The sequence below is a fragment of the Hyperolius riggenbachi genome, chromosome 5 (assembly GCF_040937935.1).
Source record: "Hyperolius riggenbachi isolate aHypRig1 chromosome 5, aHypRig1.pri, whole genome shotgun sequence".
Taxonomy (NCBI): Eukaryota; Metazoa; Chordata; class Amphibia; order Anura; family Hyperoliidae; genus Hyperolius; species Hyperolius riggenbachi.
The window spans coordinates 113,967,403-113,984,461 of NC_090650.1; the positions used below are offsets into that span (position 1 = coordinate 113,967,403).

At 44.7% G+C, this 17,059-nt stretch overlaps 1 protein-coding gene across 2 annotated transcripts in view; it reads left to right on the top strand.

The window, feature by feature from the left end:
• Positions 1-3,831: 3,831 nt before the first annotated feature.
• NR1D2 (nuclear receptor subfamily 1 group D member 2) overlaps positions 3,832-17,059 on the top strand; it is a 28,409-nt gene continuing 15,181 nt past the window's right edge. Inside the window, exons 1-4 of one of the 2 annotated variants that reach the window (XM_068236147.1) lie at positions 3,832-4,208; positions 12,477-12,782; positions 14,444-14,532; positions 16,519-16,663. In XM_068236147.1, coding sequence (XP_068092248.1) covers positions 4,193-4,208; positions 12,477-12,782; positions 14,444-14,532; positions 16,519-16,663 — 556 coding nt within the window. In that variant the 5' untranslated portion in view covers positions 3,832-4,192. Of the gene's footprint in view, positions 4,209-12,476; positions 12,783-13,431; positions 13,499-14,443; positions 14,533-16,518; positions 16,664-17,059 lie in introns of those variants that run through there. The other variant, XM_068236148.1, reaches the window with a different exon arrangement.

A 17,059-nucleotide genomic window follows, 5' to 3' on the forward strand; every position in this document is an offset into this window, starting at 1 on the left:
ACCATAGCATATTTGGCTGCTAGTCTACTTTAGGGAACCCAGCAGGAAAACCTCATAGGAAAATTCCACTAACGTGATTGGGTGGACAAACTGCTAGGTTTCCAATTGGTTGTAATAAACTATGCCCACACTATTCTGCCAATCACAGTGCTTTGTGCTGTAAGAGGGTACTGTGATTGGAGGACTGTTCCCTATGAGGTTTCCTGCTGAGTCCCTTACAGATGACTAGTGCCCATTTTTGATCAATAATATGAGTTTTTATGGTATTGGACAGTATAAAGTTTGCAGCTTCAGCAATGGTAAAATTGAAGTGCGCTCCCTGCGCATGCCAACTTTACCGCCCCTTGTTTCATATCTAATGTTGCCAAGTCATATGGATGGATGGAAAGTTTTATATATAAATTCAACTATAATTTTGCACTGCCAGGACAATCTGTTAAAATATCAAAATGACTGAATAACACTATTAGGAGGACACATTTCTAGGATGTCTATACTGTTACTGGCGAGAATGAATGCAGATGCAAGCACATCTATATATGCTAGACATAAATACAGAATTTTATTTTACAGGATCTTTAACCACTTAACGACCGCCCCCAGCCGAAGGGCGGCGGCAAAGTCCGGGCCCAAACGACCGCAATACGCCCATCGGCGGGGGCGGCTGCGGGAGTGGCTATGCGGCGATCGCGTCATTTGTGACGCGATCAGCCGCCGGGGACTGGCTCCGCCCACCGCTCGCTGTAACCCGCCGGCCGTTCGGAAGCGCCGGCGGGTTACTAGCTGCCCGATCGCCGCACGGAAAGTGTATAATAGGCTTTGTAATGTATACAAAGCCTATTATACTGGCTGCCTCCTGCCCTGGTGGTCCCAGTGTCCGAGGGACCACCAGGGCAGGCTGCAGCCACCCTAGTCTGCACCCAAGCACACTGATTCCCCCCCCCCTGCCCCCTGATCGCCCACAGCACCCCTCAGACCCCCCCCCTGCCCACCCCCCAGACCACTGTTTGCACCCAATCACCCCCCTAATCACCCATCAATCACTCCCTGTCACTATCTGTCAACGCTATTTTTTTTTTTAGTCCCTAATCTGCCCCCTACTCCCTCCTGATCACCCCCCCACCCCTCAGATTCTCCCCAGACCCCCCCCCCCCCCCGTGTACTGTATGCATCTATCCCCCCTGATCACCTGTCAATCACCTGTCAATCACCCGTCAATCACCCCCTGTCACTGCCACCCATCAATCAGCCCCTAACCTGCCCCTTGCGGGCAATCTGATCACCCACCCACACCAATAGATCGCCCGTCATCAAAATTTGCAGATGCTTATACCCCTGAACAGTCATTTTGAGGCATTTGTTTTCTAGACTACTCCTCGCGGTTTAGGGCCCCTAAAATGCCAGGGCAGTATAGGAACCCCACAAGTGACCCCATTTTAGAAAGAAGACACCCCAAGGTATTCTGTTAGGTGTATGATGAGTTCATAGAAGATTTTATTTTTTGTCAAAAGTTAGCGGAAATTGGATTTTTATTGTTTTTTTCACAAAGTGTCATTTTTCACTAACTTGTGACAAAAAATAAAATCTTCTACGAACTCACCATACCCCTAACGGAATACCTTGGGGTGTCTTCTTTCTAAAATGGGGTCACTTGTGGGGTTCCTATACTGCCCTGGCATTTTAGGGGCCCTAAACCGTGAGAAGTAGTCTAGAAAACAAATGCCTCAAAATGACCTGTGAATAGGACGTTGGGCCCCTTAGCGCACCTAGGCTGCAAAAAAGTGTCACACATGTGGTATCGCCGTACTCAGAAGAAGTAGTATAATGTGTTTTGGGGTGTATTTTTATACATACCCATGCTGGGTGGGAGAAATCTCTCTGTAAATGGACAATTGTGTGTAAAAAAAAATCAAATAATTGTCATTTACAGAGATATTTCTCCCACCCAGCATGGGTATGTGTAAAAATACACCCCAAAACACATTATAATACTTCTCCCGAGTACGGCGATACCACATGTGTGGCACTTTTTTGCACCCTAACTGCACTAAGGGGCCCAAAGTCCAATGAGTACCTTTAGGATTTCACAGGTCATTTTGCGACATTTGGTTTCAAGACTACTCCTCACGGTTTAGGGCCCCTAAAATGCCAGGGCAGTATAGGAATCCCACAAATGACCCCATTTTAGAAAGAAGACACCCCAAGGTATTCCGTTAGGAGTACGGTGAGTTCATAGAAGATTTTATTTTTTGTCACAAGTTAGCGGAAAATGACACTTTGTGAAAAAAAAAATTAAAATCAATTTCTGCTAACTTGTGACAAAAAAAAAAAAATCTTCTATGAACTCACCATACTCCTAACAGAATACCTTGGGGTGTCTTATTTCTAAAATGGGGTAATTTGTGGGGTTCCTATACTGTCCTGGCATTTTAGGGGCCCTAAACCGTGAGGAGTAGTCTTGAAACCAAATTTCTCAAAATGACCTGTGAAATCCTAAAGGTACTCATTGGACTTTGGGCCCCTTAGCGCAGTTAGGGTGCAAAAAAGTGCCACACATGTGGTATCGCCGTACTCAGGAGAAGTAGTATAATGTGTTTTGGGGTGTATTTTTCCACATACCCATGCTGAGTGGGAGAAATATCTCTATAAATAGACAATTGTGTGTAAAAAAAAATAAAAAATTGTCATTTACGGAGATATTTCTCCCACCCAGCATGGGTATGTGTAAAAATACACCCCAAAACACATTATACTACTTCTCCTGAGTACGGCAATACCACATGTGTGGCACTTTTTTGAAGCCTAACTGCGCTAAGGGGCCCAAAGTCCAATGAGCATCTTTAGGCTTTACAGGGGTGCTTACAATTAGGCACCCCCCAAAATGCCAGGACAGTGAACACACCCCACAAATGACCCCATTTTGGAAAGTAGACACTTCAAGGTATTCAGAGAGGAGCATAGTGAGTCCGTGGCAGATTTCATTTTTTTTTGTCGCAAGTTAGAAGAAATGGAAACTTTTTTTTTTTCTTTTTTTGTCAGAAAGTGTCATTTTCTGCTAACTTGTGACAAAAAATAAAATCTTCTATGAACGCACCATGCCTCTCACTGAATACTTTGGGATGTCTTCTTTCCAAAATGGGGTCATTTGGGGGGTATTTGTACTTTCCTGGAATTTTAGCCCCTCATGAAACCTGACAGGTGCGCAGAAAAGTCAGAGATGCTTGAAAATGGGAAAATTCACTTTTGGCACCATAGTTTGTAAACGCTATAACTTTTACCCAATCCAATAAATATACACTGAATGGTTTTTTTTTTATCAAAGACATGTAGCAGAATAACTTTCGCGCTCAAATGTATAGGAAATTTTACTTTATTTAAAAAATGTCAGCACAGAAAGTTAAAAAAAATCATTTTTTTGCCAAAATTCATGTCTTTTTTGCTGAATATAATAAAAAGTAAAAATCGCAGGAGCAATCAAATAGCACCAAAAGAAAGCTGTATTAGTGACAAGAAAAGGAGGTAAAATTCATTTAGGTGGTAGGTTGTATGAGCAAGCAATAAACCGTGAAAGCTGCAGTGGTCTAAATGGAAAAAAAGGCTCTGGTCCTTAAGGGGCGAAAAGACTGTGGTCCTGAAGTGGTTAATTATTCAACCATGAGTTTCACCAGACAGATTATCCCTAGACTGTATGACTTGTACAGGGATTTGATAACCATGCATATTAGCACTGACACTTGTAGCTCAGCCTCCCCTGGCTGGAGGTGGAGTTGCAGGCAGAAGAAAAGCATGCTTAGCAATGGGTAATGTCAAGCATAAAGATCCGCCCCTGGAGAAGGCTGTGTCACAGAGAACAGCAAAACATAGTTACAAGACTTACAGGAGCCAGAGAGAGAAGGTTATAGATAGGCAGGGCAGCAGGGACACTAACCTAATCCATAGCTTTTTTTTGGTACAGTTGTCCACTGCTGACATTGGATTGTATGGACACCAAGGCTGCTTATTGTACATCCACAGCACCCAGGAGGAAAGAGGCACCAGGCAAGCTCCCTGAGTATGGATCTGTTGGCAGTATGAAGAGCTGAGGACCAGGAGGGAGAGAAGGAGGAAGAAAAGGAAAGAGGAGCCCCCCACTCACTCAGCAGACCCCACCTGGTACAGCACAGCTCCAAACTATCATCAACTGATCTGTACAATGGAGACTAATGCGGGTGAGTGTTCCACCTGGGGGGAATGATAGACAGTTGGGTGGATGATAGCATCTGTGTTGGTATCTCTGTAAGCAGCATTAAGGGGCGCTCACTTTATCACCAATAGCCAGTAACTGAGAGGCACTCACTTCCTCGTCAATAGCCGGTATCCGAGGGGCTCTTTTATCGACTTATTTGCCCATAGCAATTAGACTTTAGTTATTAACTGAGGCAAGAACTCTAGATGCCCCATGTAGCTGCACTAATTTACATGAATTAACTTTATAACCATTGCTGCTGTTATGAAATGTTATTATTATTATTATTTAGTATTTATATAGCGCCGACATATTACGCAGCGCTGTACAGAGTATATATAGTCATGGCACTAACTGTCCCTCAGAGGAGCTCACAATCTAATCCCTACCATAGTCATATGTCTATATTATGTAGTGTAAGTACTGTAGTCTAGGGCCAATTTTTAGGGGTGCCAATTAACTTATCTGTATGTTTTTGGGCTGTGGGAGGAAACCGGAGTGCCCGGAGGAAACCCACGCAGACACGGAGAGAACATACAAACTCTTTGCAGATAGTGCCCTGGCTGGGATACGAACCCGGGACCCAGCGCTGCAAGGCGAGAGAGCTAACCACTACGCCACCATGCTGCCCGTGTTATGGGTTTTTATATATTATGTGCTCTCTCAAGCTGTACTGTTAGCTTGCTGGTTGTTGTAGTTCCTCAAGGTGTGGCCAGGCATTGCGTCTGGCATAGAATTTGGGACGACACGGCTGCTGACAGTAACCTGTGCAAGGTGTGTTATTAGGACAGAGAATGGGTTTGCCTGTGTCATCCAGCATTCTCACATGGACTTCTCTGCATTCTCACATGGACTTCTCTCCCTAGCCATGTGCAGACACTGTTTACGTTCTGCCCAGCGTCGCTTCTCATTGGCCGCTCCGCAGCGTGACGTAGTGATTACATAATTCAGAAGGGCGCCTGAACAGCTCTCCGCGTGAGGCTCCCGGAGGGGAAGATTTTCTCTGACCTAGTTTGAGCTACACGTGTTCTGTAGACCCGGATTCTACAGCCAATCAGCGCTCAAGGAAGGACTCGACGTCCACGCCTCTTTCTGTTTCTTCCAGGAAAGCAGCAGGAGGACGCTGATTGGTTGAGAGCTGCGGTGTGGGGCGGGGACGTGCGGCATGTGTGGTGGAGAACACGTGTATGAGGCGGCGCGGGCGCATGAGCCTCGCCTTGTGACAGAGGCGCTATTAAGCGCTGTGCGCTGTATAGGTTTCTATTGCATGGAAGTGCTATGTGATTAGACAAATGACAGCTGTCTGTCACTCTCCCCACAGCGCTTGACTTGCTTGATTGCTGTAGCACAATGTTGGGGGATTTGATTCATTTTAGATAAAGGAACACTGGAATAAGGAGTACAGTGAAGCCAGTCATATACTGGTTACATGCAGTGATTTGATAACAATCGAGGCTTTTTAGGGCTGTTTCACACCAATGTATTTTCAAATGCATTTGAATCAGTTTTCAGTGCTTTTGCCTTTCTATACTTGGAAGGGCAGAGATTGAAAATTAACGATGTTTGCACTTAAGAACCAGCGCCTTCTGAAGCGACACGCAAGAACGGCAGACAGCATTTCTGCCGTTCCTATCATATGCGCTGCCCAGTAGTGTGATGCGCTCTCGCACTACTGCATGCATTTTTTGGGAAGCGCAGCGCTGACCGATTCCCTGTAGTGAATAGGATCAGCAGCGCAGATGGTGCGCTATCGCATGCGTTATGTTCTAAATGCACAGCCATCTGCGCTAAATGATGTGAATGAGCCCTAATAATAAAAACTATTTCCATAGGATTTCATTGTCAAAGTGCTTTAAAAAAAAGTGTTAGTGATATTGGTATATGTAAAGGATTTCACTTGAGAAAGCTGTTATAAACTGAAGCTGCACAGGGTAGAGGGACATAATTAAATGCTCACCGTGCCACCCATTCGTTCCCAACTGCTCTTCTCTAGTCTGTCCAGTTGTCCTGGGCAACACCAAACCCAGACATACTGCGCCGCGCATGCGCAGTATGTCCATTCTGCCCCTCTGCGTCTGCGTAGTGACATCACAGGACTGGAGCTCTTGTGTCCCGGCGTGAACCCTGGTTGGAGACATGGGGGAGCAAGCGCGCTCCTGTCCTGTGACGTCACTCGGCGCTGCCACACGGGAGCAGAATAGACATACTACGCACAGAGGCGTATCTAGGCAATATAGCGCCCGTGGCAAACACTGAGATTGCGCCCCCCCCCCCCCCCCCAGTAGTCACATGCCTCCAGATAATTACTCAAGTAGTGACTGCCTCCCAATTAAATATTAAGTAGTTACACACCTCCACTTTGGGCCATCACTTCTTGTAAGGTGAATAAAGATCAGGGGACCCTGAACCAGATACTAATCAAATATTTGGCACAGATCACTTTTAACACAGTTTTCCTTTTTTTTTTATATTAAAAACAGTGATGATGCAGTGTACCCCAGACTTCAGACACTGCACTTTTACAAAAGAATGCGTCTCCCAGACTACCACCTCCCCCTCAGACACACACACTTCCCCAGATGACCCCTGCAGTCAGTACACACACACACACACACACACACACACTTCCCCAGATGACCCCTGCAGTCAGTACACACACACACACACACACACACACTTCCCCAGATGACCCCTGCAGTCAGTACACACACACACACACACACACACACACACACACACACACACACACTTCCCCAGATGACCCCTTCAGTCAGTACACACACACACACACACACACACTTCCCCAGATGACCCCTGCAGTCAGTACACACACACACACACTTCCCCAGATGACCCCTGCAGTCAGTACACACACACACACACACACACACACACACACACACACACACACACACACACACACACACACACACACACACACACTTCCCCAGATGACCCCTTCAGTCAGTACACACACACACACACACACACACACTTCCCCAGATGACCCCTGCAGTCAGTACACACACACACACACACACACACACACACACTTCCCCAGATGACCCCTTCAGTCAGTACACACACACACACACACACTTCCCCAGATGACCCCTTCAGTCAGTACACACACACACACACACACTTCCCCAGATGACCCCTGAAGTCAGTACACACACACACACACACACTTCCCCAGATGACCCCTGAAGTCAGTACATACACACACACCCACTCTCTCTCTCTTCCCCAGATGACCCCTGCAGTCAGTACACACACACACACACACACACACACACACACACACACTTCCCCAGATGACCCCTTCAGTCAGTACACACACACACACACACACACACACACACACACTTCCCCAGATGACCCCTGAAGTCAGTACACACACACACACACACACACACACACACACACACACTTCCCCAGATGACCCCTTCAGTCAGTACACACACACACACACACACACACACACACACACTTCCCCAGATGACCCCTGAAGTCAGTACACACACACACACACCTCTCTCTCTCTTCCCCAGATGACCCCTGCACATTCACCGATAAGCTGTCCGGGCTACTGCTTTTCTTTCTCTGCTCTCCTGCTGGGACACTGACCTGAGCAGGCAGAGATCTAACAGCCGCAGCTCTGTCTTCACTGAGGCTGCCAAATGACAAGCTTGGAGACTGGAGAGCTTCCGTGCACGCTGGGTGAGGAAGGATGGCAGCCTGCATGCACGCTGGACATTCTGACTGACTCGGCTCCAGCTGAAGGCTTCCATCATTACTGCAGATGATCTGCACATTGGGGGGACCCGCCGCGGGTCTCCAGGAGGCCCTCTGCCACCTCCAAATCACAGTGGGCCCCCTGTGGCTGTGTTACTATGGTGATTCCTCCGGTCTCCCCCGCTTCTGCTCACCGGCTCTCTGTCCCTGCTGTTAGAGTTTAGATTAGCGGCATGATCCGAGACAGAGAGGGCGCACACTTCCGACCTGATGCGCTTCAATTGCAGGAAGTGACTGATGATGTCACTTCCGCATTTCACGCACGGGTGGATGGTGTGCGTACTCCGTGTCTCTTCTCTTGCCGCTAATGTAAACTCTAAAAGCAGGGACAGAGAGCCGGCGGGCGGAGGCGGGGGAGACCGGAGGACTCGAGCATCGGAAATCGGGCACTTGATGCGGAGGTGGTGGGGAACATGGGGGCAGACATGGCGCCCATGGTGCACTGGCGCCCATGGCACTAGCCATGCCTGCACCCCTCTAGATCCGCCACTGACTACGCATGTGCGGCACAGTATGTCTGGGTTTGGAGTTGCAGAAGTGGCCAAGGACAACAGGAAGAACTGGAGAAAAGCGGAGGGGGATGGAGGGGAATGGGATGCGCAGTGAGTATTTAATTGTGCCTCCCTACCTAGTGCAGCTTAAAGGGATACTGTAGGGGGGTTGGGGGAAAATGAGTTGAACTTACCCGGGGCTTCTAATGGTCCCCCGCAGACATCCTGTGCCCGCGAAGCCACTCACCGATGCTCTGGCCCCGCCTCCAGTGCACTGCTGGAATTTCAGACTTTAAAGTCTGAAAACCACTGCGTCTGCGTTGCCGTGTCCTCGCTCCTGCTGATGTCACCAGGAGTGTACTGCGCATGCACAGACCATCCTGGGCCTGCACAGTACGCTCCTGGTGACATCAGCGGGAGCGAGGACACAGCAACGCAGGCACAGTGGTTTTCAGACTTTAAAGTCTGAAATTCCAGAAGTGAACCGGAGGTGGGGCCAGAGCATCGGTGAGTGGCTGCGCAGGCACAGGATGTCTGCGGGGGACCATTAGAAGCCCCAGGTAAGTTCAACTCATTTTCCCCCAACCCCCCTACAGTATCCCTTTAAGTTTATACCAGATGCTTGTGCATCTGCTATCCTTTAAGCATTCACGGCCAGACGATCCCCCTACCCTGGGTTCCTAATAACACATCTAGAATACAAAATAGGAAACTGTCTGGTATAGGTCTTACATACTGTATATAAGATTTTATATACTGTATGTATATATATATATATATATATATATATATATATATATATATATATATATATATATTTTATTGGATCTTATGAGATAAGGGCATATTGTAACTACCCGTACTGTAGTTCTAGTCTTGTCTGCAAAATAAAAAAAAGCAAGTGCAAGTACCCAGCTACAAGCTACACGGGAGATACAGTAAACATAATGTTTGGTGCCTGGTGGGCTGGCATTTACTTAAAGGGAACCTAAACAGAGAAGGATATGGATTTTTCCTTTTAAAATAATACCAGTTGCTTGACTCTCCTGCTGATCCTGTGTCTCTAATACTTTTAGCCACAGCCCCTGAACAAGCATGTAGATCGAGCGCTCTGACTGAAGTCAGACTGGATTAGCTGCATGCTTGTTTCAGGTGTGATTCATCCACTACTGCAACTAAAGAGATCAGCAGGACTGCCAAGAAACTGATATTGTTTAAAAGGAAACATCCATATCGCTCAAGAGGCTGAAAACCTACAGTATATAGACTGAGCAACAGCTCTGGGCAGGCATAGCTCTTGGTATGCAGAACCCTTTTGACTGATGGAGGCTGGCCTGATGCAATTACTGCTGCCCTTTCTCTTGCTTATTTCATTCAATAATGGCTTTCTGTTTATGGATCAGGTGCAGAGAAAGTAATGAGATAAATGCAGCACTAATGATAACAGGCACAAAGTCTGGTGTTCTTGCATGAGAAGCGTTTTTTTTAAGTACTGGAGGTGTTAAGTCTTCAGCCAACACGTGTTTTAGCTGCTTTGATCTTAAAGGAAACACAAGGATGTTCTGAGCTGAACATGTGCGTTCAGCGCCGGGAGGGGGGGTCACCACTTCTAGGAAATTATGTAACCTGAGATCTGAACAGCTTCTGACAACAGGTAAATGGCAGTGCTTATGCATGTCATTTTAAGGGTAGATTTACATCAACTAGCTCTACACAAGCAAGGAGAAATGTGTTGTTCAGTAGACATGCATTCAGGTGTTGTCTCTTGAAGGTAATTTCTCATATTTCTCACAAATAAAATAATCCCTCATTCTATCGCTTTACTTGGTGATTCATCTCTGCTGTGACATCTTTTTCCTTGTCAGATGTCCTGCAAAGGAACACCAGAAGATCACTCCTGCTATAGTTTTTTTCCTCATACCCAATGGGTTTGTTCTGATGCTGTGCCCACTGCCCAGCTCTGGATCATACCACTCTCCTTTTTTTGCTTATTGCCAGCCTAGCTTCCTACAAATGACAGATTGTAGTCACATGAGCAGTGCATAATCTAATTACCATACTTCTCACTGTGTAGACTTGCTTACTCTTGCAGGTCCACCATGGCATGTCGGAGACATCCTGCAGAAGCATTAAACAGGACCCATAATAATTGATGGGAGAGCTTACAAAATATTCAGCTTGCCCATTCTTATGTTAATTATTTTTTGGCGCTTTTCTAGTTAAGGAGACACAGCTGGAAACCTTATAGGGAACAGTTCTCGAATCACGGCACCCTCTCCAACACAAAGTGATTTGATTGGCTGAATAGTGTGGTCATAGTTTACTACAACACATCTGAAACGTAGCGAGAGGGTGCTGTCCATACAATCACGTTAGCAGAATTTCTGTATGAGGTTTCCTGCTGGGTCCCCTAAACTAGACTAGTGCCCATTTCTCCTCACTGAATATGTCCTTTAGTAAATTACCTTTTTTTTCACTTTGGATAAATCACCCTTCCTTTTTGAAATATTTTCCTGATTATTTTTATACAATCTGAATAGTTGGGCATGAATGGGAAGTCAAGCGATCGCAGTACTTAGCCATCAGGGATCTTAAAAAAATTGTTGTCGCCATGCATCGCTAAAAACATCATTCACAGGATCTTGCACCTGTACCCAGATCACAAGATTGCAGAAATGATTGCTCATTGCTCAAAAAATCGCCGGTCATTGGAAATATTGCGTAGTGGGTACGGGCCTTAAGGATTGGCTTCCAAACCTTAAAGCAAAGCTGCAGAAGTTAACTCCTTTGAAATGCTATTGGCTTCTTGTCATGCTGATCCTGCCCCTGAGCTGGAACAAGCATGCCGATTTTAAAGTCGGAATTAAGTCAGAAGACATCTTTATATGTGTGCAAGGCCAGTGACTCAAGTATGTATTGAATGAAAAAGCTGTATCTGAATGACAATCAAGAAATAAACATTTTCAGAAGAGATTCAGTACAGGTCTCCTTTAACCCTTTCCCTGCCAAGCATGTACTAGGTACGTGTTGGCAGGGAAGTGCTCAAATTGCCAACAATGTACTACGTAGGTTAGTTGGCAGTTTGGCCCCAGGAAGCAGCAGAGAGGGGGGACAACATTGTTCCTCCCTCCACATGGGCCCCCTTCCTGTGGCCCCCTGCCTGGCTGGAGCAGCAGTCATAGTGTAATTACTCACCCGATCACTGGCTTTGTGCCCGTGTCCGACGCCAGCAGCCGCCTCCTCTCTCTCCTTTCTACTTCTCTACAGAGATCAGGAGAAGCAGAGAGGAGGCACCTATACCTGTCTACCTGTATTGGCGGCACCTATACCTGCCTACCTATACTGGCTGCACCTATATCTGTCTCCCTGTATGGTGGCACCTATACCTGGCTACATATACTTGCTGCACCTATATCTGGCTACCTATACTGGCTGCACCTATATCTGTCTCCCTGTATTGGTGGCACCTATTCCTGGCTACATATACTTGCTGCACCTATATCTGGCTACCTGTACTGGCACACCTATTCCAGGCTACCTATACTGGCTGCACCTATATCTGGCTACCCTTACTGGCGCACCTATTACAAAAACAGGAAAAGGGGGATACCAGTACATATTTGGTATTGTTGAATTCAGCAGAATCAGGGCTTTTTCAAACATTAACATTTTTGTCTGTAAATGTAATTCTTTGAAAAAAACTTGTACTCCTCTTGAAATTTAAACTGATTTGAACATATATATAGTCCTAAGCAGAGTAACTTCTGATTGCTGCCTGTGTTCCCTTTGCAAAATTTCTGCCTATTTCCTGTCCTGGATATGGGTGTCACTGAGAAGAAGTGAGATTCCTTTTATTCAGACGTGGTCAGGAGCCAATCATTTTTATTTATTTATTTGAACAACATACCAGTTTTGATTGCATACTCTGTTAATGCATCAATTGTGTGTGCTGTTTGGTTTAGGTGGTGTCATTGCATACATCAGCTCCTCCAGCTCAGCCTCCAGTCCTTCCTCCTGCCACAGTGAGAGTTCCAATAGCAGTTTCCCATCATCATCCTCTCTGCCATCATCCCCCAGCAGTTCTGCTTCAGAGGGAAGCAGTGGGGGCAGCAGTAGCCATGGAAACAGCAGAAGTGACCTTTCCAATGGAAGCCTCCTCTCCAGCCTGGAGGAATCTCAGAGGAACCAGCAGGTGGACACACTGTGCATAAAGACAACCTACACAAGTGCAGCCATTCTAACCAAAGGCCATGGAGGTGTCCCCTCTAGTAAGTGATTTGTTGCTACTGTATATAGTACTTTTTGGTTTGCTGTTGTAAAATAATGAAATGATGGTTTATAAACCAGAATATGTAAAAGGGGCAATATTGAAATGAATCCAGCGTCTTATCTAAACCAGTAGTTTTCCTGCCATAAGATATGAACACACACTAGATGAAACTCTGATGAGGCAGCGTCCTCCATCATGTGAAACGCTTGATAACATTTTATGATTGGGCAAAAATCGTATTTCAACAGAGCCCCGATTTGGTTGATAGCTTCACTCCTTTTTTTCTGATATTGATCACTGCAATGCACTGCACTAGTGAGGACATAAGACATTGCTTTCTGTGAAACCTATGCAATTCACTTATCTTCCTTAGTTTTCTCCTAGGTGATATTTTCACAATTTATTAATAAAATGCTTTTTAAACCACTAGATGGCAAGAAAATTCTCAGAATAATTTTGACAGTATTTTTTTACCTACTTTTTGGTACTTTTTCAATTGTAGAATGCTGAAACGTTATTTTAAACAGAAGATGAAAAATGGTCTACTAGGAGAAAAAATGAATTGAATAATATACAATTTTTTCTGCTAAGTTTTCTCCCAGGAGAGTTTTTTTCATTTTCTGTTTAACCACTCTCCAACCGCCTAACGCAGGATGGCAGGAGAAGAGTGGGTCTCTCGTTCCTCAGTCACTCCATACGGTGTGATCTCCCGAGGTGCGAGATTAGATGGGAGCTCGCACGAGCATAAGCTCTCGTCAGTAAACAAAGCTGGCTGTAGTGATAAGCCTGCCAGTCCGGAGCTGGCAGGCTGATGTTTTCATTTACAGATGAAAATATATTTATATAGCGCTGCAATCTCCCATAGCGCTATACAGAGGACAGCCTTGTCACTTAACTGTCCCATGGAAGGGCTCATAATCTAATCCCTGCCATAGCCATGTATGTGTCATGTAGTGTATGCAACGTAGTCTGGGGCCAATTTGGGGGGGGGGGGGTTAATAAAAAAAAATGTTGATTTTTAATAAAATAAGGTCTTTTTTTATTTGTAGAAAAAAAATAAAACCGCAGCAGCAATCAAATACCACCAAAAGAAAGTCCTATTTGTGAGAAGAAAAGGGGGTAAAATTAATTTGGGCGCTAAGTTGTATGTCTGAGCAATAAACCGTTAAAGTTGTGAAATGCTGAATTGTAAAAAAAATTGCCTGGTCACTAGGGGGATATAAACCTCCGGTCTTCAAGTGGTTATAATAAGTTTTCTGCACTCTGCAATTTGAAAAAATAAAATACCAAAAAGTAGGTAGAAAATGACTGCCAAAATGATTCTGGTTATTTTCTTGTTTTCTGGTAGTGGAAAAGGCATTTTTTTTGACAAGGTGTGAAAATATGTGTCGAGTTGTGGTTGAACTCGATGGACGTTTGTCTTTTTTCAACCCAAATAACTATGTAACTATATATCACCTAAGAGAAAACTCAGGAGAAAAAGTTATTGCCTATGGGGCTTGTGCGGTGCATTGTAGCACACACATCCCATACAGTACAAACAATCCCTAACAAAGCAAGGCAATTGTCGGTGATGTCTGTTTTATTCGTAGATGCTTCTGCATGCCTTCGTAAGATATCCAATTCTATGTCTGACTTTTGTGCTTCGTTATCTTGTAGAGTTTAACGGGATGATACTGCTGTGTAAGGTGTGTGGAGATGTTGCATCTGGATTTCATTATGGAGTCCACGCCTGTGAAGGATGCAAGGTAAAATTTGCACCATCGGGTTCACTTTTTAGTCAGTTAATCATTCATTTTCAAGGATTTGGAGCTGATATATAATTTCTGCTGTAATCGTCAATGTCTCGATAAGGAAAAAAAATCCTGATCACATAATTAAGAAAAGAAAAAAAAATATTTCATAATTCCAATTTACTCTGTGATTTTATCCTCCAGTCAATCTGATAATGCTGCTTTTAATTTTTTCAGGAAAAATGTTTATAAAACATCCTTGCAAGCTAAGCTCACATAAATATTAATAGGGCATTTTTCAATAATAAAACCAAATATCCCCCCCCCCCCCAGCATTAACCTTTTAATAAACCATGCAGGGTGGTTGGGAGGGAGGGGTCAGTGAATGTGACACTCTTACATCTGAACAATACTAACTTTTATGGTTTTCAATATTAAGGTGCATACACACCTCTTGATTTTATGTCACCAGTCAGGAATCAGGACCGGATCCCCTAGGGCAACATCGCTGTACACACGCCTGACTATTTGCTCATGCGGTCGTTATTGGCCGCCTTAGCCAGGAGTGTGTACGGGTCTTTAGGGTAGCAAGAAAACCTTCCTGTTGCAAAGCATTACTGAGGGCAAAAGGGCTCATCTCAGGGTGGGGTCAATACAGTAAGGGGCCATCAGACAGTCCTCCCCACATAGACACACAGTTGAATAGGTAAAATGTATTTTCCTCCCTAATTTTTCATTATTAGTAAATGTCAGTAGCCATTAATGACACCGTTTGTTTATTTGATGCAGCTGTTACAGAGAAATTCCCTTTAGAAAAGTTAGTCGTATGACTCGGAGATCTATGCAATCTATGCATGAAGTATAGAGTTGTCAGCTAAAAGAGTGGAAATTTCGTGCAGAGAGCCATAATTGCAGAGAGCCATAACCTGACACTAGACACCTCCTCCCTCTGCTCCCTCCTGGGGGTCAGCTCAGTTTTCACAGGAAAAGACCGGCTGATGCCACCTCCTACATCCTGTCTGACTACCGCCTTTCAATAGTAATTGGATGTTGGAGGAGTTTAGACAACTCACATAGTGCTATTCAGTCTACCAAAGCAGTATCTGACATTAACAATGGAAGTCAGCATAGAAAGCCCAACCAAAACATAGTGTATTACAAATTATTATACAGTATATTGCACACAATGTGCATTCAAAACATGACCATGAACTTTAAAAAAATAAAATTATTGAGATGTATAAAATATATACTGTATTTGGACCAAAAGACCCTGACGATAAGATGCACCTAGGTTTAGAGCAGAGTTCCCCAACCCTGTCCTCAAAGCCCACCAACAGTGCAAGTTTTGCAGAAAACCACAAACATTCACAGGTGAAGTAATTAGTGTCTCACCAGAGCTAATTACCTACCTCTGTGGATTTCTACAAAACATGCCCCATTGGTGGGCCCTGAGGACAGGGCTGGGGAACACTAGTTTAGAGGACAAAAACAAGGGAAAAGAAAAAAATATTCTAAACCTGGTGCGTCCATGGTGCATGAGGCGTCTTGTGAATCTTCTCCGCCCAATTATTATGTTTACCTTGTACCTTATGCCCCCATTGTGTCCTCCTCTTTCCCTTTGTATCCTCCTTCCCTCCTGTGCTCCCTCAGAAGTCCATGACTTAAAAATGCCCACCAAGTTGAAAGACCCAGCACAAAGTTGGGGACTCCCTGTACTGTGCTTCCCCATGCAGAGTAATTCACAGAAGCGGCACTCTCTGTATTCGGTCCATAAGACGCAATGACCTTTTCTCCCCACTGGTGGGGAAGTGAGTCTCATGGTCCCAAAAATATGGTGTATGTCTTGTGTATCCCCTGATGCTTAAGAACTATTCATTTGTAGATCCATAGCAAATTAGCCCCCTTGTGCTCAGTATTAAAGTTTTTTTTCTATAATTTTGTCTTCATACAAATGAATGGTTCTGTGCACAAGTATATTAACAATCATTATGTGTTTAGGGTTTTTTCAGAAGGAGCATACAGCAAAACATCCAGTACAAAAAGTGCCTCAAGAATGAAAGCTGCTCTATCATGAGGATGAACCGAAATCGATGCCAGCAATGTCGCTTCAAGAAGTGTCTGTCTGTCGGCATGTCTAGAGATGGTATGTGAAGCACCTTACTTAGATATCTGTTCCAAAGATAAATAGCTATCAGTTATAGACAGATATTTTCACAACTCATAAGTGATTTTGTATAGTAATACCTAATGGCCAATAAGTTAAAAATAATTTTGGTTTGCAAAGTCATGAAATATTTTTCAGCAAATTTCTAGCTGCATGAAATCAACGTGCAAATTGAAACTATTTGCTTCTAATTGTCCATCTGTGAACCTGTGTCCAGTTGTTCATGGAATGAGACTGAATTCTAAGTCTTGAATTGTACCCACCCCTTCCTTCTCTGCTAAGCTGCCCCCACTGTCCGCACACCGATATTGCAAATGACCAACAACGAAAGTTTGCACGACAAGTCCGCATTCAGTAAAACAATGTCATTTAAAT